This window comes from Trachinotus anak, unplaced genomic scaffold (genome assembly GCF_046630095.1).
Source record: "Trachinotus anak isolate AG129_WGS33_773 ecotype Australia unplaced genomic scaffold, CSIRO_AGI_Tana_v1 ptg000014l, whole genome shotgun sequence".
NCBI classification, from domain to species: domain Eukaryota; kingdom Metazoa; phylum Chordata; class Actinopteri; order Carangiformes; family Carangidae; genus Trachinotus; species Trachinotus anak.
The window spans coordinates 18,863,857-18,886,336 of NW_027273865.1; the positions used below are offsets into that span (position 1 = coordinate 18,863,857).

The 22,480-nt window shown below is 40.8% G+C and overlaps 1 protein-coding gene across 2 annotated transcripts in view; it reads left to right on the forward strand.

The window, feature by feature from the left end:
* LOC139631761 (cGMP-dependent 3',5'-cyclic phosphodiesterase) overlaps positions 1 to 22,480 on the forward strand; it is a 134,282-nt gene that overhangs the window by 15,779 nt on the left and 96,023 nt on the right. Inside the window, exons 1-2 of one of the 2 annotated variants that reach the window (XM_071496273.1) lie at positions 21,490 to 21,657; positions 21,944 to 22,034. In XM_071496273.1, coding sequence (XP_071352374.1) covers positions 21,623 to 21,657; positions 21,944 to 22,034 — 126 coding nt within the window. In that variant the 5' untranslated portion in view covers positions 21,490 to 21,622. Of the gene's footprint in view, positions 1 to 21,489; positions 21,658 to 21,943; positions 22,035 to 22,480 lie in introns of those variants that run through there. The other variant, XM_071496272.1, reaches the window with a different exon arrangement.

The window sequence follows — 22,480 nt, forward strand, 5'->3', positions numbered from 1 at the left end:
CCACCTCAAGGATCCATTAAGTAGCTTTTCTGGAGCTTTTATTCACATCACATGATCTTCGTCAGCAGATGCTGTTTATCCAGTTGTCATGGAGTTATAGATTGGTTTTAGTTGAGTTTCAAGGTAAAGCATCTCAAAGGTAAAGATATGCAGCTTTTCCTTGTCCTACATTATAGTAAACAGAAAATCTTAGATGTTTCATGAAATGATAATTAACTCATTAATCGATAAAAGAATTGCTTGATTAATTGATAGGTAAAATAAGTTAGTGGCAGGCTTATTTTAGATCATAAAATCCCTTTTTTAAAATGTGTTTTTGCTCTTTAAACCTGCAATAACTGATTTCCTGCGTACAAACATTAAGGTACGGGTGAAATGAGTGAAATGCAACTGACTCAAAATAGGTCTGAATATGCCATGAAAATGTGTATCAATAAGTAGGTTGCTGTTTTACTCCTACAGCGCCTCCTGATGGCTGAAAATGTTTTTAAAAAGCTGCAATGACATTATTATGACTATTGAATCAAATGTATTGACCAGTGACTTTGAGTCCATTAATGATTTTAGGATTTTGTGGAGGTCCTGATCAAGTCATCACTGATTTATGAAGCTTGCTCTCTCTTTCTCTCTCGTTATTCCTTCCCTCTGTCCATATTTCCATGACAACTATTAATAATGAATGGTTCTGACTGTGTAAATGCCAGTCCCTTGCAAATCAGTGAACTGTCCCTTTTAGAAAGCTAATGTTGACAAATGACTGGGAGCATAAGGCATTTGAACACACTATTAACCTCTGAAATGTCTTTGTGTTTGTGTGTGTGAGTCTGGGAGAGAATTTGTGTGTTTGTGTTTGTGTGTTCAGGAGTGTAAGGGTGTGTGTGTGTTTGTGAGAGAATGTGTGTGTCCCTGTCTATAAAATGGTATTAGGGGGCTTGTGGGCCACTATTAACCTTCATTGACCTTCATTATATTTCAGTCTTGTCATTCTTGTCGTTTTTTCTTCAAATGCCATCACATATCACAGTGATAATGTCAGATGCTCTGGCTCCTAATGAAAAAGTCATGTGCAGACCCCCCGCGCACGCACACACACACACACAGATACATCCATGTTCACATATGCTATTGTACAGTGGGTCAAGCAGGGAGATTAGAAGAGTAGCCTTAGCTGCTACACTCTAAGGATGAAGGCTGTAATTGGCTGCTTAACTACAGATTTTATTACACACACACGCACACACACATTCATGAATACACACACACACACTCACTGTGCCCTCGGGAAGGTTTTGTCTTTCGTCATTGTTAATGAATAGTTAAAAATATAAAGCTAAACTGGACTCATTAAATCGCGCCTGTGTATTCAAGATCGTGTTTTCTGTGTGTGTGAGTCAGAGTGTGTGTGTGATTGTGTGTGTGTGTGTGTGTGTGTGTGTGTGAGTGAATGAGTGAGGAAAAAAGAGAGAGAGTCCACAGGTTGCTGAGCTGCTTAATTACCTTGCCATGGAAAATCATGTTAGCACTGTAAGGGGTACCGGATTAAATGTCAGCATATCCGTGTGTATAATCAGTGCTTGTGTGGATAAAGGTGTGTGTATTCTGGTTGTGTGTGTGTTTGTGTGTGTGTGAGAGAGAGAAAGAAAGAGAGAGAGAGAGACTGTGTAAAAAAAACTTTTGTGTGTGAATGTGTGTGTGTGTGTGTGTGTGTGAGATTCACTCTGTTGATTTCAGTCGCCCTCATTTCACACTTTCTTGCCCTTCTCACTGCTCCATTTACTTTACTATGTTGCCTGAGTGTGGGTGTGTATATGTGTGTTTGTGTATGTGTATTAGATCATTGTGTGGGTATTATCTGCCTTGTTTTATCATTCTGCAGTTGCTTATTAAACTTGCTTGTGGCCTCCTGTGTCTTTCCCTCCCTGGTCTCTCTCTCTCTCCTTCTCTTCTGATTGTGTCTCTTCCTCCTCACCTCCTCTTCATTCTGTCTCCTCAACTCTTTGCTTCTCATCTCTTTATTTTGTTCAGCTCTCCTGTATATTTCTTTCTTTTTAGATATTTCTCTTATTCCCCATCTCTCTCGCTCATCCTCATATTTTCTCTGCCTCCCTGTCTCCTTGTCCCCTGACCTTGGTGTCTCATGAGCAAAGATTTCTCTCCTTTAAATCTGAAATGTTATACTTTTACAAAATAAGTCAGAGGTGATAATCAGAAGTCATAAACCATCTCGAATGATGTGTAAAAAAAAAATGTCAAAAAAATCTATGATTTCCTGAGTCTCAGCATGGTGTGTTCAAAATATGTGTAGCTTACATTGCTAAATTGTCAGCTGTTGCAATGACGTCACCTGTGAATCACTACACTGTTGCTAACAGGTGGTCATTGATTTTTCATGATCATTGTGTATAATGCTGTAATACTGTAGCTTTATTTTCCTTTGTGAAGAACATAGCCTGAGCTTTGGTTATGAATAAAATTACAACTAAGATTTCTGTAGCTATTACCAGTTAATTAGCGATTCAACTTTTTCCTTTTATTTTTTTAAGTGAACACAGAACACAACAAAGTGCACTCAGTTCAACCGTGATTGGGACTAATTAATCATATTTACCTTCATTAGTTTGCCTTTCACAGCATCATTAGTGTATAGTGTGCAGTACAGAACTGACTGGACTTAATTTTAACAGTAAACTTGACAGCTACACTGCTGTAGAAACGCTAACTGATATTATAAACAAAGTTGCACATGAGGAAAATATATAACAATATTTGAGATGATTGAATAATAGTTAGCTATGGAAATGTTTGGCAACCAAGAAAAGGGCTGCTGTTGGTGCTGTTGTTGGTTTTATTGCCAAATCTTCAGCTTCTGTGGTGCTGAAGCAGTGTCACATTTGGCTTGACCATCATACTTTCTACACTTATCTAATTTTTATCGGTCCATAGATGCTACAGAGCAACATGTTTTTGCTTTTTCTCCGTGCATTGCCCGCCATAACATCATGCTAGATCTTGGCTGAAACGTTTCTGTGTATTCTGTCATTAGCTGTTTTGTGCAGTGTTTTTGTCACACTCTCTCTTTCTTGAGTCCTGAGCAGCTCTAACTCTGAGATCACTTCCACACGTTCACCTATGTGTAAATGTTAGTTTGTGAAGATCAGCGGATGTGCTGTTATTCCTTGTTTGTGCTTGTGAGTGTGTGAGACAGAGAGGTGGTAGCGTGCTACACACAGGCTTAGGTTTCAGCTCAGTTTTGTGTACTTGTGTTTGTGTATTCATGCCTGTGGGTGTGATATATCATATGTGTGTAAATTTATGCAGGCATCACTCTCTTATCTGCAGCGTCACACAGGAACTGAACCAACAAAGGACCGGAAGCCTTATCACTCCAAACCCCACCACACTGTTTACTCAGACAAGCAGACACACACGCACCTTTACTTTCCTTTCTGGTATATTCATTCAGTGTAATTAAAGGAAGCGTTGGGTTTACTGTACCACGATAATGTGTATTTTTGAGTGTGTGTGTGCATGCGCATATGTGTGTGCATTGTCAACAATGTGAGAACAGGTGATGAGTGATAATAGTGCAGTTTATGTGGGCAGTTCATGCATGGAATTGGTTTAAGGTCAGATTCAACGTGTGAAGACATAATTGCAGCTTTGAGCGAGATTACATGGGAGGTGAGTGTATTTGCATGTGCATAAATATCTGGCGGGCTTGATTTCTGTTTATATAATTTGTGTAAAGATGATGATGCAGGGCAAAGTCAACGAGCAGAGGAGATGGACAGTTGACATTTCCTTCAATAGATGGCAGGATGACCTTGACTCTGTAGCACTGCACTGACTAAGGTGTAGGTGGATGTTGAAAAGTCAAACTATGACGCAAAAACCCTTATGATTTTAGACCATGTATTAAAATATTACTGATGCATCATTTTGATATTCATCAGTCAAACATCCAACAAATAGGCTACAAAAAAATTGAATTTTGTTGTGTGTGGACAACTTTTTAACCTATAGAGCTGGATAAGCACACTATCCACCATCTTTGTAGTCACTCATTGACCCATGAATGTGATCGCTGTAGCCTGTGGGTGCAACATACTGTACTGTATGACTGGGAGACAGTTTCCACTGTGTCCACATGGCCTGTTCAACAGTGAGACTGAGCTGTTCTGACCTGTGATGCATATATTCACTGTTACTCTCAGGCTCAGAATAGGAACTTCTAGTCAATGTAGCTCACATACAACAAGATAGATTATGATATTATTGATGCCAGTGTTACAAATGTCCTCTCATCTTTAGTTTCTGTGCAGGCCTAAGCAGATGATAGTATGCATTGCGTCATATGTTTTTGTAATTAAGCTTTCAAAACTAACAAAGCATATTTCTCTTTGTGTAATTGCTTTGTTATCTTGGAGACAAATTGCTCAGTCATTAAGTGTTACTGTATAATTATGGTTATTCACAGATGGGCTGCAGAATGAAACTGATTGGGGAGCATTAGGTTTCCACAGGGGGGACATATTAAGCATTAAAGACATGTTAACAGACTGCCTGTGGTAAAAAGAAGAATAGCCAGACTGCTGCTCAGCATAGTGGGCTACCCACAGATGTGTCATTACCAAAAATGACATTGTGTGTGTGCACAGGGTGCCACTGTGACTTCAAGACTAAGTATCAACATAAAACACTAATGAACGTAATAATGCTGGTAAAACAGACACATATTAAAACTGTCAGATTTGTGCAATATACAAATTAATGTAGCGTTAATGTGCCACAGCTGATGCAAACAGTCGAAACACTGCCAGGGGTCCAAAAATGATTTGTATACTGCAGTTCCCCATTTCCTGAACTTCTTGCATAGGATGAGGTTTCTTATTCTTCCCACTCAGGGGGCATTACATGAACGCAGCATCTAAGCCCCTGCACTCCCATGGTGCACTTCCACAGGTGTTGGTTCTCTTGCCTTATTAGACACCCTCTCAGGATCATGTGGCTGTGTACAGACTGACCTCTGTCTCACTCTGCTGATAGTTTTGTTGTACCTGATGATGAAGAACAACTTACATCTACCTTTACATGTTGCATTATGAGACTGTCCGCCAAAAAATAACAGTATTTCCTCAAGCTCTAAAAGTGACCTATGTTACCTATTTTCCTTATAGGCAACCTCTCGTTGACTGTGATGTTGTTGTACCTCAGTAAGAGGGTATTGGGGTACGCAAAGTGTCTGACTCTGACACCAAAGACAATATAACAATGACAGCAATCTTTCCCTTATGACCCTGACCTTTCCCTAACCTTAACCAAATTGTTTAAGTTGCTCAAACGTTCCATAAAGGTGACAGAAAAACATTCATATGAGTCCTTTCTGGAGTAGTCTCGTGTGTTTGGAAGGCACTGACAAGCAATTTATTTTATCTGTGAGGACTTATGCATCATTGAAATTTAAATGGAGTACTGGGTTATAGTAAATGCTCACTCCAAGGATCACTTTATCTGCAGCTTCCACTGTTTTGAAGGATGACACTCTCTCTCTCTCTCTCTCTCTCTCTCTCTCTCTCTCTCTCTCTCTCTCTCACACACACACACACACTCAAAAACACACACATGCACATACATAGACAAAGAGTAGAGCTGAATTTTGGGCCCATTCATCTACACCTCTTGTTCAGGCATAGGAAGACGTGAGTGGCCTCTTGGCGTTAAGCCAAACAACAGGTCATTATTAATGTGCTGTTCTACTGATGAAAGTGGTAATTCATCCTTATTTGGAAGTCTCTGTACAGTGAAGGGTAGGGACTGAATGTAAAGTCAGAGTGTTGTGCTAATCCAACCGTGATTTGCGTTTGGATGTCCTGGTGTGTACAGGAGCGAGTCAAAGCTCCCGCCTGGTGTTTGCAGATGAGCTTTCACTTATTCGACTGTTAGCGTTAATGTTAGTTGCTCTGGATAAGAATGGATAAGGATGTCAGCCAAATAGTTAAACAGTAATTGTACACATGGGAGTGAGGTGGGTGAGGGGATTAAGGAAGGGAAGTGGGGGGAGTAGAGAGGGTAGAAGGGGGAAGAAGGAGGGAGGAGAAAAGATAAGCTGAGGAAAAGAGAGAAAGTTTCTCTGGCTTAAAGAAGAAATTTAGGAGCACTCTTTATCTGCCTGTTCTCTCTCTCTCTCTCTCTCTCTCACACACACACACACACACACACACACACACACACACACACTAATACATGTACATGTCAATTTACATATATATGTATACACAGTCCTCACATAAACACACTCATTTCAAAACTAATTTCAACTCATTCATAATCCACAGCTGAGTTCAGAGCAGCGTGGCAGTGGGATAATTTCCACCTGTCACCCTCCCTCGCTCTGTATCTTCCTCTCCACGTTCCCCTCCTCTGAAGAAGTGGAATGAAAACACCCTTTGCGCACAGAGGCTTTGTGGTGTCAACTATGGTAATCCGCCTATGTCACATAAACTTAAACATGTGGAAAGATGGAAAGAAATAACTCCACTTTTTTAAGTTTATCACTGAACACCACGTACTGGAGGTTTCCTTGCACAGACAACACCATTACCCCCTGCCCTGCCCACTGCATGCCTCTCCTGCAGCATTTAGTGGCATCACTGGTACTGCTGTTAGCTCAGATACACAGTCTTAGTTCTTTATATTTAAGTTTACAAGTGTTTTAAGTAAACACAGAGTTTCTGGACGTTTTTAAATGTCAGACGCATTTTTTTTGCACGAAGAGGTAAACAAGAAAAGTGAAAACAAAATAAACATGACAGGATGTCTGTCTGTAAATCAGAAGCACACAGAGAAAGATTTATGATAAAATAAAAAATAAAAAAGTTTTTGAGCCATGTAGGCCAGAACTGTGACCATTTTTAACCTGCAATATGTGAGAAAGCAGCAGGGCTTCCTTTCCTGTCTGTCTGCAAAGTTGCAGGGTCTCAGATTTGGCAGTCAAATCAATCGTATGTAAATCGAACTGAGCGCAGAACAAAATCCATTGGATATGACATGCCTTGCAGTGTCATCCTGTTGACTCTGCCTTCTGTCAGGCAACTTCCCAGTGTCATCCAACAGCTGCAGGTGTTACACTGATCCAAACACCTACACTGAGTTCTATCAGAAACACGTGTAGAGGGAATCACACGACTAAATACGCAGACCTCAGTGAATTGGTAAACCTGTTAGGAAATGTGAAACTTAATCATCTGAACCTTGTCTTTGTGCCTCCCTTTGTGCTGTTTCTCATGTTTCCTCTAGAGTTTTCTCTCCCTGTAGACTCATCTGTCTCTCTACCTGTCAGTCCTCCTGTGGGAGCGCAAAGCTTCCTATTTATCATATGTCTCTGGCCCCAAATCAAAGAAAAGACAGACCTACCTTTAGGTAGCAGACTGGAAACAACTGGAACAGTTCCAGTACAGATATGGTTTATACATAGCAGTGTGAGTCATCTTGCACGTGTCGGTCATTGAAGTTTTTTCTATGAAAAACCTCATGATAGAACACACACTTGTCAAACTGTCAACCTGCAGTTACTTTGACAGGGTTCAGTAGACTGCATTAACATTTTAGTTCCAGTTAAATGTTGGCAGCATAACATTTTAAGTGTGTAATGGATTTATGTATTGCCACTTCAGTCAAGTCAGTTGTTCACGGATTACGTATTGTAATGTAGGGTGGTGTACGTATCACCCTTTTTAAAAATATTCATTTCAGAAATTGGAGGAACACAGTGATTTTCAAAAAGGGATATATTTTAGATTAATTTCCATGTTTTATTATGAAAAATTAGATTCTAGGCAGAATGTTAACACCATCCTTCTCTCGCATACTTATTAAGATTTCATCTTGCAGGCAGTTACGAATATATCATATTAATCAGCGTTGCAGAGAAAAACTCCACAATATTGCATCAGAGCTTATTGCATATTGTTGTATCACATTGCACTATACTGGATTTTTGCAGGACTGGCTTTAAATGTATCGCTGTGGCAACAAATTGTCAACTGGGTGCTTACAAAATCATGATTTTGCTCTAAAAACATCTTTTGCATTTAAGTATCTGTCCTTTCCAGATTATTTCCTCGCTTCTTCTTCGATTCAAATCCTCCCCGCTGTCTTTTTGGTCTGTCCTGGTGTCATGTTCGGTTTGTCTCCATCTCAGCTTGTTGTGTTTCTGACTTGAAAGCGCTTGTCACAGATGGAGGAAAGGAAAAGTGAGTGTAACAAGAGAACGTCATGCTGAAAGGTACTAAGTTGGATAAATTGGAAAAGTTACAAAAGTGTACAGTTGTGACAGCGTAGAGTTGTGACAGAGAAGCAGAGTGGGAGATGACAGAAGAGTGTGTGTGTGTGTGTGTGTGTGTGTGTGTGTGTGAGAAGAAGATGGAGGACAGAAAAGAAAAGATGAAGAAATAGGATGGGAAGAGAGAGAGACCTAAAGGGAGGAGTGTTGGGGGAAGGGGGACAGACAACGGACGATGATGTCTGTTTTTACCAGGAGGAAAAGAGGAGATTGTTATGACCATGTTACCATGGCGACAGCAGGTTTCTGGCGCTGCTTTTCTCATTCCCTTGATCACTGACTGTGATAAAGATGAAGGTGTTTGCATGTGTGTTCATGGGCGGGTTGTGTGTGTGTATTTATTTTTCTTTGTGCTCGTGTGTCATTATGTTTGTGTGTGTGTGTGTGTGTGTGTGAGTGTGTGTGTGTGTGTGCGTGCAGAGCGGCAGAGGGAGAAGTAAAGGCTGACCTTTGTGGCATATTGATCTTTGCTGTAAATTGATATTGTTTGCATTAGTGCATCCTTATTGCGTGTGTGTGTGTGTCTGTGTGTGTCTGTGTGTGTCAGAGTAATCATCCTGTCAGTCTAAATGTATGTCCGTTGGGCTGATAATGGCAGTGCTTCCCATGTGGGCAGAACCTGTGTGTATAGGCCTGTGTGCTTGTATGTATCAGTGCATTTATGTGTGACTTTATTTACTCTGCTGTTAATGCACGTGTACATGTTTGTGTTTGTGTGTGTGTGTGCGTGTGTGACCGAGCAGAGTATCTCTCTGAAAACAGGTGTTGGGACTGAGACGAGCGAGGTAGTGGAAAGGTTCAGGCAGAAAAAAATCATTTTCTAGCAATCCCATCAAGAACTGAAAAAGCCTCTAAAGTGGGAACCGTGCTAACGACAGAAAATAGAATTGGTTCTCATTACATCTTGAAGGGTGGGAACGAAAGAGAGAGAGAGAGAGAGAAAGAAAGAAAGAGAGAGAGAGACACACACAGAGGGGGAAGAGGGGAAAGATGACAGGTGAGGAAAAGTGGAGAGAAAATGATTTCTGATTTCCTCAGCAGTGGTGAGGAGATTGAACAGGCAGCACAGCCGCCTAGATAGAGTGCCACACACACACACACACACACTCACACATGCACATACACACACTTATCCACTCTCACTATCACACTTTGTCAGTACTTTAATGTTTAGTGCTAAGAGCGGGGCCTGGCTGCAGTAATCATGAGATAAAGTGTTTTAATCGTGGAGCAGAATCTCTTCTCTTATCTGATCTCTGTGATGTGTAGGAACGGGAATGTTACTCTTAAAATGTTATCTGTTAGATTGCTGCTTACCAGCTGCGCTGGTATCTAGTGAAATTCTGGATGAGGGATATGAGGATATAAACCATGAGATGATATAAAGCAAAATATAAAGATAAAAGATTTTCCCATCCATGTGGTTCCCAGCTGGATAGATACATGTTATGGGTCATGAGATAAAGACGTGATGACGTACTTTAATTTGTCAGACATTTAATTTGCTGGATTAACCAAAAATAGACATTTCTCTGTGTTTATTTTATCTATTCACCACATCTTAATTGATTTTTAACTCCTTTTTTTATCACACACAAAGTTATGTGTACTGGCATAAAGATTATCCACGTCATCCAACTCAGCACCACACACTGTTACACAGACACATGTAGACACATACATCACATACAGTATGGCCTTTTTCTTGGTACCTACATCAAGTCACTGAGGATTCCTGCTGGTGCAAGTTCCTGCTGAGAGACCACAGATGCTTTGTAAAACACGCACGAAGATACACACACACACACACACACACACACACACACACACACCTTTGTGGGTTAGTTGTTCACCTACACACTGGATCTGCGCTGTAGTTCTTATGTCATAGTCAATCAGAGTCAGCTGAGAGAAAATGCCACTAAGAAGAAGAGACTGTGACATGAACAGAGAGAAGGTGGATTAAGAAAGAAAGAAAGAAAGAGAGAAAGAGAGAAAGACTCACAGTGTGAGGGCAAGCATGCTGTACTGTAAATCTGGCCTACTTGGCACTGTAGCATCTCGGCGGATTACACTTCCTTCTTTCTTGTCTTGTTTTTCTTTTTTCTTTCATTGTCTTATTTATCCTGTTTTTTTGGGGGGGACAGATGTGATGTTTAATTCTTACCCTCCTTAGGCCCAGTGCTTCCCTTTGAAATGGAAACAATAAGCTCATTGGTATTCCTTATAGAGATGTCTACGTGTGTGCAGAGGAGAGAGAGAGGGGGGGGGGGGGGAGAGGGAACACTTGTAAGACTTTGAAGTTTGTGTTTGGGAGGTTGAAGTGACGTTGTAATTGATGCAGGGCATTCAGATGAAGTCAGAGCAGAAGTTGCTCTTCATCTTTGCTCGGCAGCAGCTGCTGTATGATTACTGCACCCCGGAGAGATATTGTCGAGAAAATTCACCAAATCGGCCTCCATTTTGGTCTCCAGCCTTCATAAAGCAGGAGGAGCGCTGCAGTCATACCTGACGATAATCCAAATGAGAAGCAGAGCAAAAGCACATGGTGTGTTCAGGTGCGGTGGGGATTCAAGAGTACAGATTCACTGGCTTTCATAGAATTTTGAGTAAATGCAGAGCCCTCACATGATATAGTACTTTTTTTTCTTGCATATAGAAATCATAGACAAAAGAAGGATTTTGTAGCCTAAGGGGGAGAGCCATCTGCTCAGTATGCTGTGTGTAGTTGAGGTATTTGTACACTTGGGGGCACTCTGACAGCAGCACTGATTTGTTTGACATTGCAAACCTGCAGCAAAAACACCGAAAATAAACTGGAGTTGATGGGAGGAGGAGAGGACATCAGAGGAGAGAAAAAGAAATGATTTTAAGAGGAAAAAATGAGTGCAGGAAGAAAGGAAGGAAGGAAGGAAGGAAGAGGGAAAGTAAGAAAATGGGAGGGAAGAGGAAAAAAGGGGTCAGAGAGGAGCAAGGTCAAACATGTGTGACTGAGATCTGTTTATTTTGGGTGTGTATGCATGTTGAGGGTGTGTTCGTCCATTTGTCATGGATGTTCACGACACGACTGAATGCACATGTTGAGGTATATGTGTGTGTACTCAGACCCCAGATAGTGTGTCTTTGTTTTGACCTGTTGACTGTGTGTCTGCGTCACAGCTTCAAAGGACTTGCTCCATTTCTGTCTCGCTCAAACTAATGATCTGGCCGTCTTACATTTTTCTGTCATTACTCTCCTGTCTGTGTCCGCTGGGTCTCAACCAGCAGTGGAGTTTTCAGCTGGACGGCCAAGCCAGCCATCTGCACTGGAACATGTCATTTTATAGTCAAATAATGATTGTTTTCATTATCAATGAATCTGCGGATTATTTACCTGATTAATCTCTAATTGTTTAGTTTATAAATTGTCAGAAAATAATTAAAAGTGTCCATCACAATTTCCCAAAACACATGGTGATGTCCCCATATTATTTGTTATGTCTGTTCAACATATGAGGAGGGTAAGTTCATTTAGAATTTTTTAAGCTAACCACATCATTTTCTGGGACATTTTTGCTAGAAAATGAAATTTTAAATGAAGAAAATGTATGAATTATTATTTATTATCAAAATGATTAACTGATTGATTAATCTAATACTGGACTCTAAATCAAATGATCTGGTTAGTCAGTTATCAAGTAAAAATATTAATTTAATATTTTCTGGTAATGAAATTGGATGTAGCTTGTATGTTTTTATGAAAGAAACACTTTCATGGGTTTGTTTAATTTCCAAACACAATAAATAAGAAATCTTATGATAAAACCATGGATCTTTGGTAATTTGTAATTATATTTGTCTTTGTTTTGACATATTATACAGAATTAGTTAAGTTAGAAGAAGCTAATTTAGAGATTTCATATTCTTGGACCTGGACAAGAAGTACTCAAAAAATGAAACTTGAACATTTACAATTCCATGAAAACTGGGAAAACTTAATCTTTTGAGGAGGATCATGTGACATGATTGAAAGCTCTAGAACAGCTACTATTACAACCAGTACTACTCACCATTATGACTTCGCAGTCCCACAAATATCTCCCACTTTATCTCAAGGTGCCATAAAGTTTTTAACACGGCTATATTACACACTCTAACAACATCCTGGTGTCTGTCTTCACTGCCCTTACTTCTCTCCTCTATCTTTGATGTAAAACATATTGCATTGTCATCGTAAAAAGAACAGAAGCAGAATTCCCAGCTGATGTTTCTGCACTCTTTCACATTATTCTTTTTTATGGACACGAATAATTTTCTCCCTAAGCTTCCAGATCATATCTGACTTCATGCTGGTGACTCAGAGCCCACTGGCAGCTTAACACAGACTTTGTTGGTCCTGTAGGATGTTTGTTTGTGAGTGTATGTTCAGATGTACTGTACATGTACTGCAATGCGTCCATAACCGAGTAATATTTCTTTCCTGAAAATATGGTTATTCTCTTTTATAATTCCATTTAGTCTCTGAGTTTTGTTCTGATCCACCATCTGTACCAAAGGGTCGAGGTTACTCTTTGAGAGGATAATACTGCTACAAGTGTGTGTGTGTGTGTGTGTGTGTGTGTGTGTGTGTGTGTGTGTGTGTGTGTGTGTGTGTAGCTGAGTGTATGCACGTCAGGGTCAGTGCATTCACCGCTTCATTATACAGAGGAAATTGTGGGTATAAATTGTTCTGTGATTTTTGCACCTCAGGAAGATGGGGTGCCATAGCAACAAATCGGAGTCACTGTGGATATTTTATGTACACACACACACACACACACACACACACACATTCTGTCATCGTCATTACCACTTGTAGCATCTATTCAGCCTGTTCAACATAGGCTCTTAGCAGGTAGTCTCAATGGTGCGTTCTGATTGGTTGAACCAAACAACCAATTAGATTAGACAAATGAAGAGAAAAAGAGGGCATGAAGGTAATAATATCGGCAGACATTCTCTTTCTGATCTATCTGGTTACTACCAACACACACACGTAAACACATCTAAATGCTAATGCACAAGTGCCACTCAAATATTAAGTTTGCATTCCCAAACACACATTATAAACTCAAACACACGGAGTGCGAGTGCAGTATGGCACTGTCGGACTCTGTCGCCCACGCCTCGTTAGTTGTTGGGTAGTTTTGTGCAAAGAAAGTAAAAGAAAGAAAGAAACAAGAAAAAGAGAAAGAGGGTGAAAGAGGACGTTTTGTTGGTCTGCTGCAGTGTCCCTCCTTTTTTCTCTCACTTCCCCTGTATGACTTCTCTCCATCTATTATTTTTTTTACAGTTGTTGTTGTTGCTGCAGTGTGTCTTTTTTCCTCCAATCCCATTCTTCCATCCTTGCTCTCGCCCTGTTTCAGCTGCTCTGTCTTTGTTTTCTGTCTCTCCATCCTTTATCCTTGCTCGAACTTCTTCTACCTTTCTTAATGCAGGATTTCCTGCAGCACTTACTCATTTTCCATTTGGTGTGTGTGTGTGTGTGTGTGTGTGTGTGTACTTGTACTTGTTACATAGTAAGGACCAAAAAAAGTATTTTACTAACAGAGTGAGGACATTTTGGGAAAGTGAGGACATTTTGTCTGGCCCTCACTTTTTGAGACACCTTAAAATCACATTTTGAGGGTTAAGACTTGGTTTTAGAGTTATGGTTAGAATTAGGTTTAGGTTAAGGTTAAGGTCAGGGTTAGGGTTAGGCACTCAGTTGTGATGGTTAAGGTTAGGGTAAGGGGCTAGGGGAATGCATTATGTGAGTGTCCTCACAAAGATAGAGGTACAAGTATGTGTGTGTGTGTGTGTGTGTGTGTGTGTGTGTGTGTGTGTGTGTGTGTGTGTGTGTGTGTTTTACTCTTTGTAGCGCATGCACTCACGCAACGACAACTGCGTGTCAGATGTGACACCTTTTAGCTTTTTAGCTGACGCCGACATTACCATAGGCCGCACTGAAAATGATTGACAGGGTCAGGTTCCTCCTCTTCAACCTTTAACTTCCCATCAGCAGGTTTGCCGCCTTCCTTCCATCGCTCTGCCTCCTCCCTCATCTCACTATCTCTCTTTCACTTCCTTGTCCCCTGGATTTTATCTTCAACTCCTCACACTGCCCACTGTTTCCCACTCACCTCTGACATGAACAGCAATAACCAAATACTAAAGGAAGGAAATGTGTGTGTGAGTGTGTGCGCCTGAACATTGTTGAGCAGCACATCAGGAAGGAAGCAGCTAACAGGAGACAGGAGAAGAGCTCTCCTTTACACATAAACACACAGACACAAACACATTTTAATACATTTAGTTATGTTCATAATGGGGTTTTGGGAAGCTTGTACCAAAAGATTAAAACTCTGAAACTCGAGTGGGTCATGTTCTCCCTACACCCGTCAGCTTTGATAAAAAGTGCAGGTATTGGCAGCTTCTCCAAATACCTTTGGACACAGGTCAGTACCTTGCAAGTACTCAGGCTCTGCAAGTTGTAACTATATGGCAGAGATAGGGTTAGTAAATCATTTACTAATGCTTTATAGACTTTAAACCGTTAGTATGACCAAGATTTAAAAACTATCTCTCTTATCCTCCTCCAGACACTTGCTTTGTATGTATAGCTGGATTTGGATGTATAGCTGGGTGACCCAGCCAGTGGATCAAAAAGCTGCAGAGCCATGTTCAACAATTTATTAACAGCTTCCTAACAATTACAATACCACAATCAATCGATTACTGTAAAACCCTTTTATTAATGACGTAGTAACATTTATAACTGCAGATATGATTGTTCAGTAGAAATTGAGAAACCCATAAACTAAGGGGATTTTTCTCAACCTGGTGTATAGATGGCTTCTAACTGATCTATAAAGAATTAGATAAATGTATTATTTAGTAATGCCATTATTCAAAATGTATACACCCTGAGTGGGTGCAGTATTAGAAACTGGTACATATCTGCACGTCCCAAACACAAGCAGTCTGCACTTACAACCAGCCTGTGAGACAGAACTGAATACGTGTTTATAGGCTTTGGAGCCTGAGGAACACATTGGAGCCCACCTCCAAAACAGACATTTGCTGCTGTCATTGACAACATCTGGTGCATTAACTGCAAAGTTGTTGCACAGTTTCAACATGGAAGACACAACCTGGAAATGTTTGTTGATTCCCATAGATGAAATACAACCATATGTCCCCAACCAACGTGTCATCACCTCTGTCATGTCTTTCCATACAGCGTAATGTGATTTAAACACATATATCTGTTCAGAATATGCAACATGGAGAGTGTTAAGAGCTTTTTGATGCAAACGTGAGTAGAGAAAATATCATAAGGTCCAAGAAAGCAGCACAGCAGCACTGAAATAATTTGTTAAAACAGGGATCATCAGTGGGGAGACATACTTTTTCCACTAAGTTTACAGCAGTGCACAGTTGTTGTTGTTGCTTTAAATCCACTTGAAGCCTCTGTGCATTAGCAGCCAGTGACAGTGACCCTCACATGGATCAAAGGATCAGTTTTGATGTCCTTAGAAACAATTACCGTTTCAGAGTCAGCCCTCACCCAGTCCAGGGTCACTCCAGCTTTTACACAGAGGTCACTCAAGTCATGACAGTCTGATCAAAGAACAAAGCCAGCAGAGCATGTGTATATTTTGCTGCTGGATGCCCAGGGAGAGCTGGCTCGTTCTCTTGTCCAAAAACAGATAATCTCTCCCAAGCTCCCTGGCAGATTTATCATCAGTACTCCACATGCCCAACAAAAAAAACAACAGCTTTTGACTCAGCTCATGCAGAACTTTAAGAGGTAAATGGACATTAAAAAAAAGCTTAATTTCAGACAGATTGAATAGCCTCCAATTTCATCAGCAGTGTTGGGGGGGGGGGGGGGGGGGGGGGGGTGAACCATTAATCAGGTCCGACTTAGAATCAAACTCAGAAATGACACAATTAACCTGCTGTTTCACTCCAGCTGTGAGGTGAGCTTAATGTCCCAGATAAATATATGTCTCACATAAACCACAGAAATGCAGACAATTTCGGTTGGAGTTAATGGTGAATTAGCTCAAAGTGTGTCCTACACACACACACACACACACATACACATTAACAAATATTATCAGATATAGGAGTGCTCTTGTATTGCTTAGTGTCTAAACAGCAGTGGGCTGGACAGATTTCTATAGAGCTGTAAGGTCTCTCCTCTTTTCCATTTTCCTCATCCTCTCATCCACCCCTACTCCCTTCTCGATGCTGCTGAGATGGACTATAGTTAGGAGACGGTACGTGTTGGTATGGAAACTGGCTTATAAACTGTTCAGGTTGCCAACGTCCTAACTCACATAGCAACCACCAACCAGCCTCTCAAAATGTTAATGTGAAGCAGCTTTGTGATTTTTCTGATGAATAGAAGCCAAAAAGGTTTATTATTGTTTGGTGTGTGTACATCCTGCTGGTCATGATACAGTGTATAGACGCTTTAGCAGTGGAGTGCAGGAGGCAATAAGCTTTTACAGAGACAGCTGGATTTTCAAAGTGACATCATTTGAACAAGTGAATCTGACTTTTTTTTTTTTAATTCTGCCAATAAAAAGCCTTTAAATTGGTCTTGCAGCAATGGGCTTCAGTTAACTTCGGACAAAAAAAAAGTATTTTCCTCATGAGGAAAAATGTCTATCTTTTAAATGCAAAAATATAATTTCATATATGACTTTGCTTTTATCTTGTTGCATTGTGTGTGGAATGTACTGTCTGTTTTTTTGGCATCCGTCTGGCAGTGTCATGGAAACTTGTTGCGTTCAAATTCATTGTTTCAAAGTGCTGTGCCATATTGAATGGAGTCGAGCTGACAAATGCATTGCACTGTTGAAATAGGTTATCAATGCAAACAGTACGAGTCGCTGCGTGACTTTCCAAAGTAGGGCGTGTCATTGTCGCTTTCCTGCTGTTGTTTTACTGCTCATGTTGTTTAAGGAAATTGGTTATGAGCAACAATACGGTGAAGTAATATTCACACACACACACACACACACACCGCCTCAGACACACTTTTCTCTAAGCCGTTAGTCATACACCATGTGGTGACCACTTTTATCCACAGCACTGTACAGCTCTGTGAGTGCGTAGATTTTCAGCATTGACGACCTCAGCAGGAATCGCAGCAGTAACCTTGGTTTTTCTCAGCTTCACATCTACCTATAGACTAACAACATACATTTACAGACTGATTAAATAACAGCAGAGTGCCCTGTTCAATACCACATTTTGTGCCTGCACTGTATGTTCTGTATGAAATGGAAACACCACAGTTTTGGTGCAGGTATGAAACATTAATGTAATTACCGATTATTTTACTATTGTTTCTGTGGATTAGTTTATTCATTGTTTGTTTTATATAGACCAAAATTTTCATTGCATTTTACCAGAGCCCAAGGAGACATCTTCAAACCAGACCAAAGCCAGACCAAATTCAGATTACTGTGCAGTGATAGTTGGATGAATTAAGATTCACCATAAGAGCGTCTTGACCAAACCTCCAGCAGAGTACCTTACAGTCATCTCCAATCGAACAGACAGGACACTCCCGCTGCAAATCTGACCATTTACTCGCCCCTTTCAATCTTTTCTGGCTCCTCACACAGCAGAAGCATTTCCCCAAAAGCACATTTCTCATCAAGCTGAGCACATTTTGTGAAGTGGCCACCTCAAGATGGGGACCGCTATTGTTCCACAAAAGGGGCTGCCAGTGGATTTTCAGATCCCTTCAAGCTGTGATGGAGTTGCAATGAAAGAGACAGTAATATGAAATGCTCTCAAAAGCTTTCATGCCATGGAGGATTGGTTTTAGAGAATGCCGCTGATGGTCTTGATTTCAGCAGAGAAAAATAAATAATGAAATGTTAATAGGTCTTTGGAGTGTCAGGGATGTGTCAGCTGAAAGGTTGTGCTATCGAGATCAGCCTTTAATCAGTGAGTGCAATCACATGAGTACAATGACCAAATATGTACTGAAACCTGTATGAAAACTGCATTTTTAACGAGACAGTTAAGTGAGAAGCTCGTACAATACACATAAAGATAATTAATTCACCTCACAATATCTGCAATATTGTTTTTATTGTTTTTTTAATTCAGTCCTTTTTCACCGGCTCAGTCAGAGCAGCAGGAACCAAACTGGTTGTGTGGGGGATGAGAGAGGCAACCGTTCAATTGACACCTATATGTGTGCGTGTGCGTGTGCGTTTGCAGCAGGATGCTGTTAATATAGCTCAACCATTATGTAGATTAGCCCTATTCCCCTGAGTGCACCTTCACCATTTAGAGCTTTCAATCACTCCACTGCTTTATGGGAGTCAGGACAAACGCACTCACGCACGTGCACTCACACACACACACACACACACACACACAAACAGCAGACCAAGGTTACTGGCTGTATCCTCATCAGATTCCAGGTCCGTGCTTTGCTAATTATGTTCCTTTGCACTGTAGTTATTCATGCTGTCTCACTGTATGTGTGTGTGTGTGTGTGTGTGTGTGTGTGTGTGTGTGTGTGTGTGTGTGAGAAAGAACAATTGACTGAGTAAGTGATCACAAGGTGGATTTGTGTGTTGATGGCATTTGAGCAGCAACAACAGTCCCTGTTTTAGTCACAAACTTGGGATCAATAGTCTTTTCAGCTGAACCATGCAGCAGTAATAGTCTGAAGGTGTGTGTGTGTGTGTGTGTGTGTGTGTGTGTGTGTGTGTGTGTGTGTGTGTGTGTGTTTTTGTGTGTGTGTGTGTTTAAAAGGTAATCTAGATCACAGAGTCCACAGCAGATGAGGAGAGACAGTCTTTGAGGAGAATTTGCTTTGAACTAACCTATTTTCAGGTGTGTGTTTGTACTTCTGCCTGCTTGTGTGTTTTCCTGAGTACATGCAAGGGCCTTCTCTCCTATCTGAGTGTGTGTGTGCGTGTGTGTTTGTGCGTTTGTGAGCTCTATCTATGGCTAGCACAAGAAAGAATTGATAATATAGACTGTGTGCAGTGCTGATTATCTTTGTGTATCTGGCTGCTATTAGCCAACACTGGTCAACAGAGTCTGAAGTTCCCTTGTACACTGAAATAACCTTTCACCATGTTTACAAAATAGGCAGCCTCAGGGTTTACTGGGATATTACAGCATTTTATAGCAGAGCACTCATCTCCATATGACTCGATGAGCCCAAGTTCAGCCTCTGACTACCAGTCCCTCAGCCTCTTTTTTAAAAGGACTGACAAGATTTGTAAACGTATTGTTATGCTGAAAATGTAGAAAAAAGCATGTTTGGCTGTGATAAGCATATCAAAGATTAAAATATGCACAAGAGCAAGGTCATACACAACATATCTTTGGACATTGCAGAACAGGGTAACATGTTATAATATGTAAAAGACGCTTAATTAAGACCCTGATCAAATGCGATTTTGTATGAGTGTCTACAGTTCTCCAATTTGCAAAGATTCATCATTTATTTCAGGCAATTTCAGCCTCCAGTGAGCACGTCACAACAGCACTTGGTTTTGGTTGGTTTTCCAAACAATTAACAGTATCTTCTCTCAGTCAGGCCAATTTTCAGCATTTGAACTGAAGCGGCTTACTTTGTTTGAATTAGAGGAGCTGCTTTTGTCAGCCGGTTGTAATCCAACACAGTGACTGTTTGCCTCTGATAGCTTCGAATTTATTCAGTCAGTGCCCCTTTTTAGTGATCCACATTAAAAAAAAGGAGACTTTCTACCAACACCTTTTTGAAAAATATGCAGACCTGTTTTCTTATCTTGAGCCACAATGCATCAAAACTTCAAAAATGTGTAAGCAGCACAGGGTTGACTTGATGCCGCTGCTTAAGAAATACATTTACTGTTTGATTATGACACAACATTGTGTGTTTAAGTGTGCACAGCTGCTGGCAAGCTTGTGTTTAGTAAGGTTTGCTGTCACATTGATGGACAACATTAGGCAGTCCTATGCAACCTGTTGTGTGGCTTCATGCTAAATGTCCCATCACTTGCAATGTCACCTCAGAGAGTCCGCTGTCAGAGGCACATGGGATGCATCCTGCAGCGGGCTGGGGCTGATTTGATAAATCTGCCAGCTGATTAAATGTAAAGAGCCGTGGCAGCGGAGATAAATCTTTTAAATCTTTGATGCGTTATAAATATGGATTGTGTGTGACTGTGTTTCTGTTAGGCTGGTTGTAGGGCTAAATTAGGTTTCATCCAGCCTTTGATTTTGAGAGATTAATTTTCCTGGAATTTGTTGTGTTTTATTTTGAATTAATTATTATTATTATTATTATTTATTGAGGGTTGTGCGTATTTTCTCCTACTTTGAGGAACTCTGGGGTATGAGCTCCACTTTCTTTTCTAAAGTGTGCACAACTAATGAGGACCTCATTTACTGTAAACTATGGTAAACATAGGAAGAGAACAATCTCACCTATAGGTTCATTTATTAGCTGTTCTATTGATCATATTGCATCAAAATCTTGAGCCACCGGGGAAGAGAACTGCCTTAAAGTGGTCATTTGAACATGACAAATGGGTAAACTCCATCTACTGATGAAGCTAATGTAATATGACTGAAATCTCAAGGACAACCAAAACATGGACCTTGGGATGATTTTTTTCATGAGTAGGTCATTTATAATTGCTTTTCAAAACGGCAAAAAAAGATTCATATAAGCATCTTGTGGCCCGTCATCTATATATGGTTAGGTTAAGTTTAGGCCATTAAAATGTCTTGGAAAATGTTAGATTACAATCATGGTTAAAAGACACCTCATTTGCCTGGTGACAAGAGACAGGATGCAAACAGTGAGATATATTTTAATTATTATTTTAAATATTTGCAAGTGGTTTAATTGGTCTGCTGCTTCCCATGTTGTCAAAGTGAGTCAACCCTGTACTGTGCCTGCAGTTAAGTGTTTTTATGTGTGTATGTATCCGGCAGGCATACACGCTGACAATAGGAAAGCGAAACATGGGGAGGGTTGAGGGAGGCAGTAAGACCCAGAGGAGGAGCAGAGAGAGAGAGAGAGAGAGGGAGAGAGAGAGAGAAAGAGAAAGAGAGAGAGGTGGGAGGAGAGAGAAGGAGGGACTGTGTTCACTCTCTGCTCTTTGCATTGCAGCTCGTGGTGTTAGCGCGCCAGTGTGTGTCTCAGCCTGCCAGCGCAAGTGTGTCCACTGGTGCGTCGCTGTGTGTGTGAATGTGTGTGTGACTCCAGCGCTCTCTCTGCGTACGACAGGTGGAGATGACATGACTGCGCTTGAGAGGAAGAAAGGGAAGGACCTGTAAGGGCTTCACACACTCACACTCACACACACAGACACACACAGACACACACAGAAACACACTCACCTTTTCCCACACATTCCCTCACACACACACCTTTAAATTCCTGCACTCCTCAGTTCAGGGAAAAGATAAGTTGTTGAGTGTGTGTATGCAAATGATCTTTTGCCAGCAGCTTATCATCCAAGCTGGAACAGCTGACTTCGTGTGTGCACAGCGGACAACTTAAACACACAAACACACACTTGCACACAGAGTCCTGACTGTTGTTTTTGATGCCTGCAGACGCGGTCAGCAGGTGTTTCTGCGTCCTGAGGAGAGTTCAGCTCCAGCTCTGACTACAAGACAGTCCACCACGTTGTCCGAACAACTCCAGGTAGGATTTACTTCTCTTCTCTTCTCTTCTCTTCTCTTCTCTTCTCTTCTCTTCTCTTCTCTTCTCTTCTCTTCTCTTCTCTTCTCTTCTCTTCTCTTCTCTTCTCTTCTCTTCTCTTCTTCACGCTGTCTGAAAAACAGGATGCTATATGCTTCATGCCCTCTGCCCTATTCTCTCTTCCTTCTTCCTTTCAGTTTTTTTTGTCATCCTCTTGTCTAACTTCAGGTGGAGTGATAAATCCACCTCAGCGTGCTCTACTCTAATGGTTTTCGCTTCTGTTTTGAAATCCCTTTTAGGGGGGAATTTTCCTTTAAAAGCCTCCTGTATTCTTCTATTAGTCCTTTATTCTCCTTATTTCTTTCTCTCTCTCACACACACACACACACACACACACAGACACACAAACACACACACATACACACACACACACATACACACACACTGCT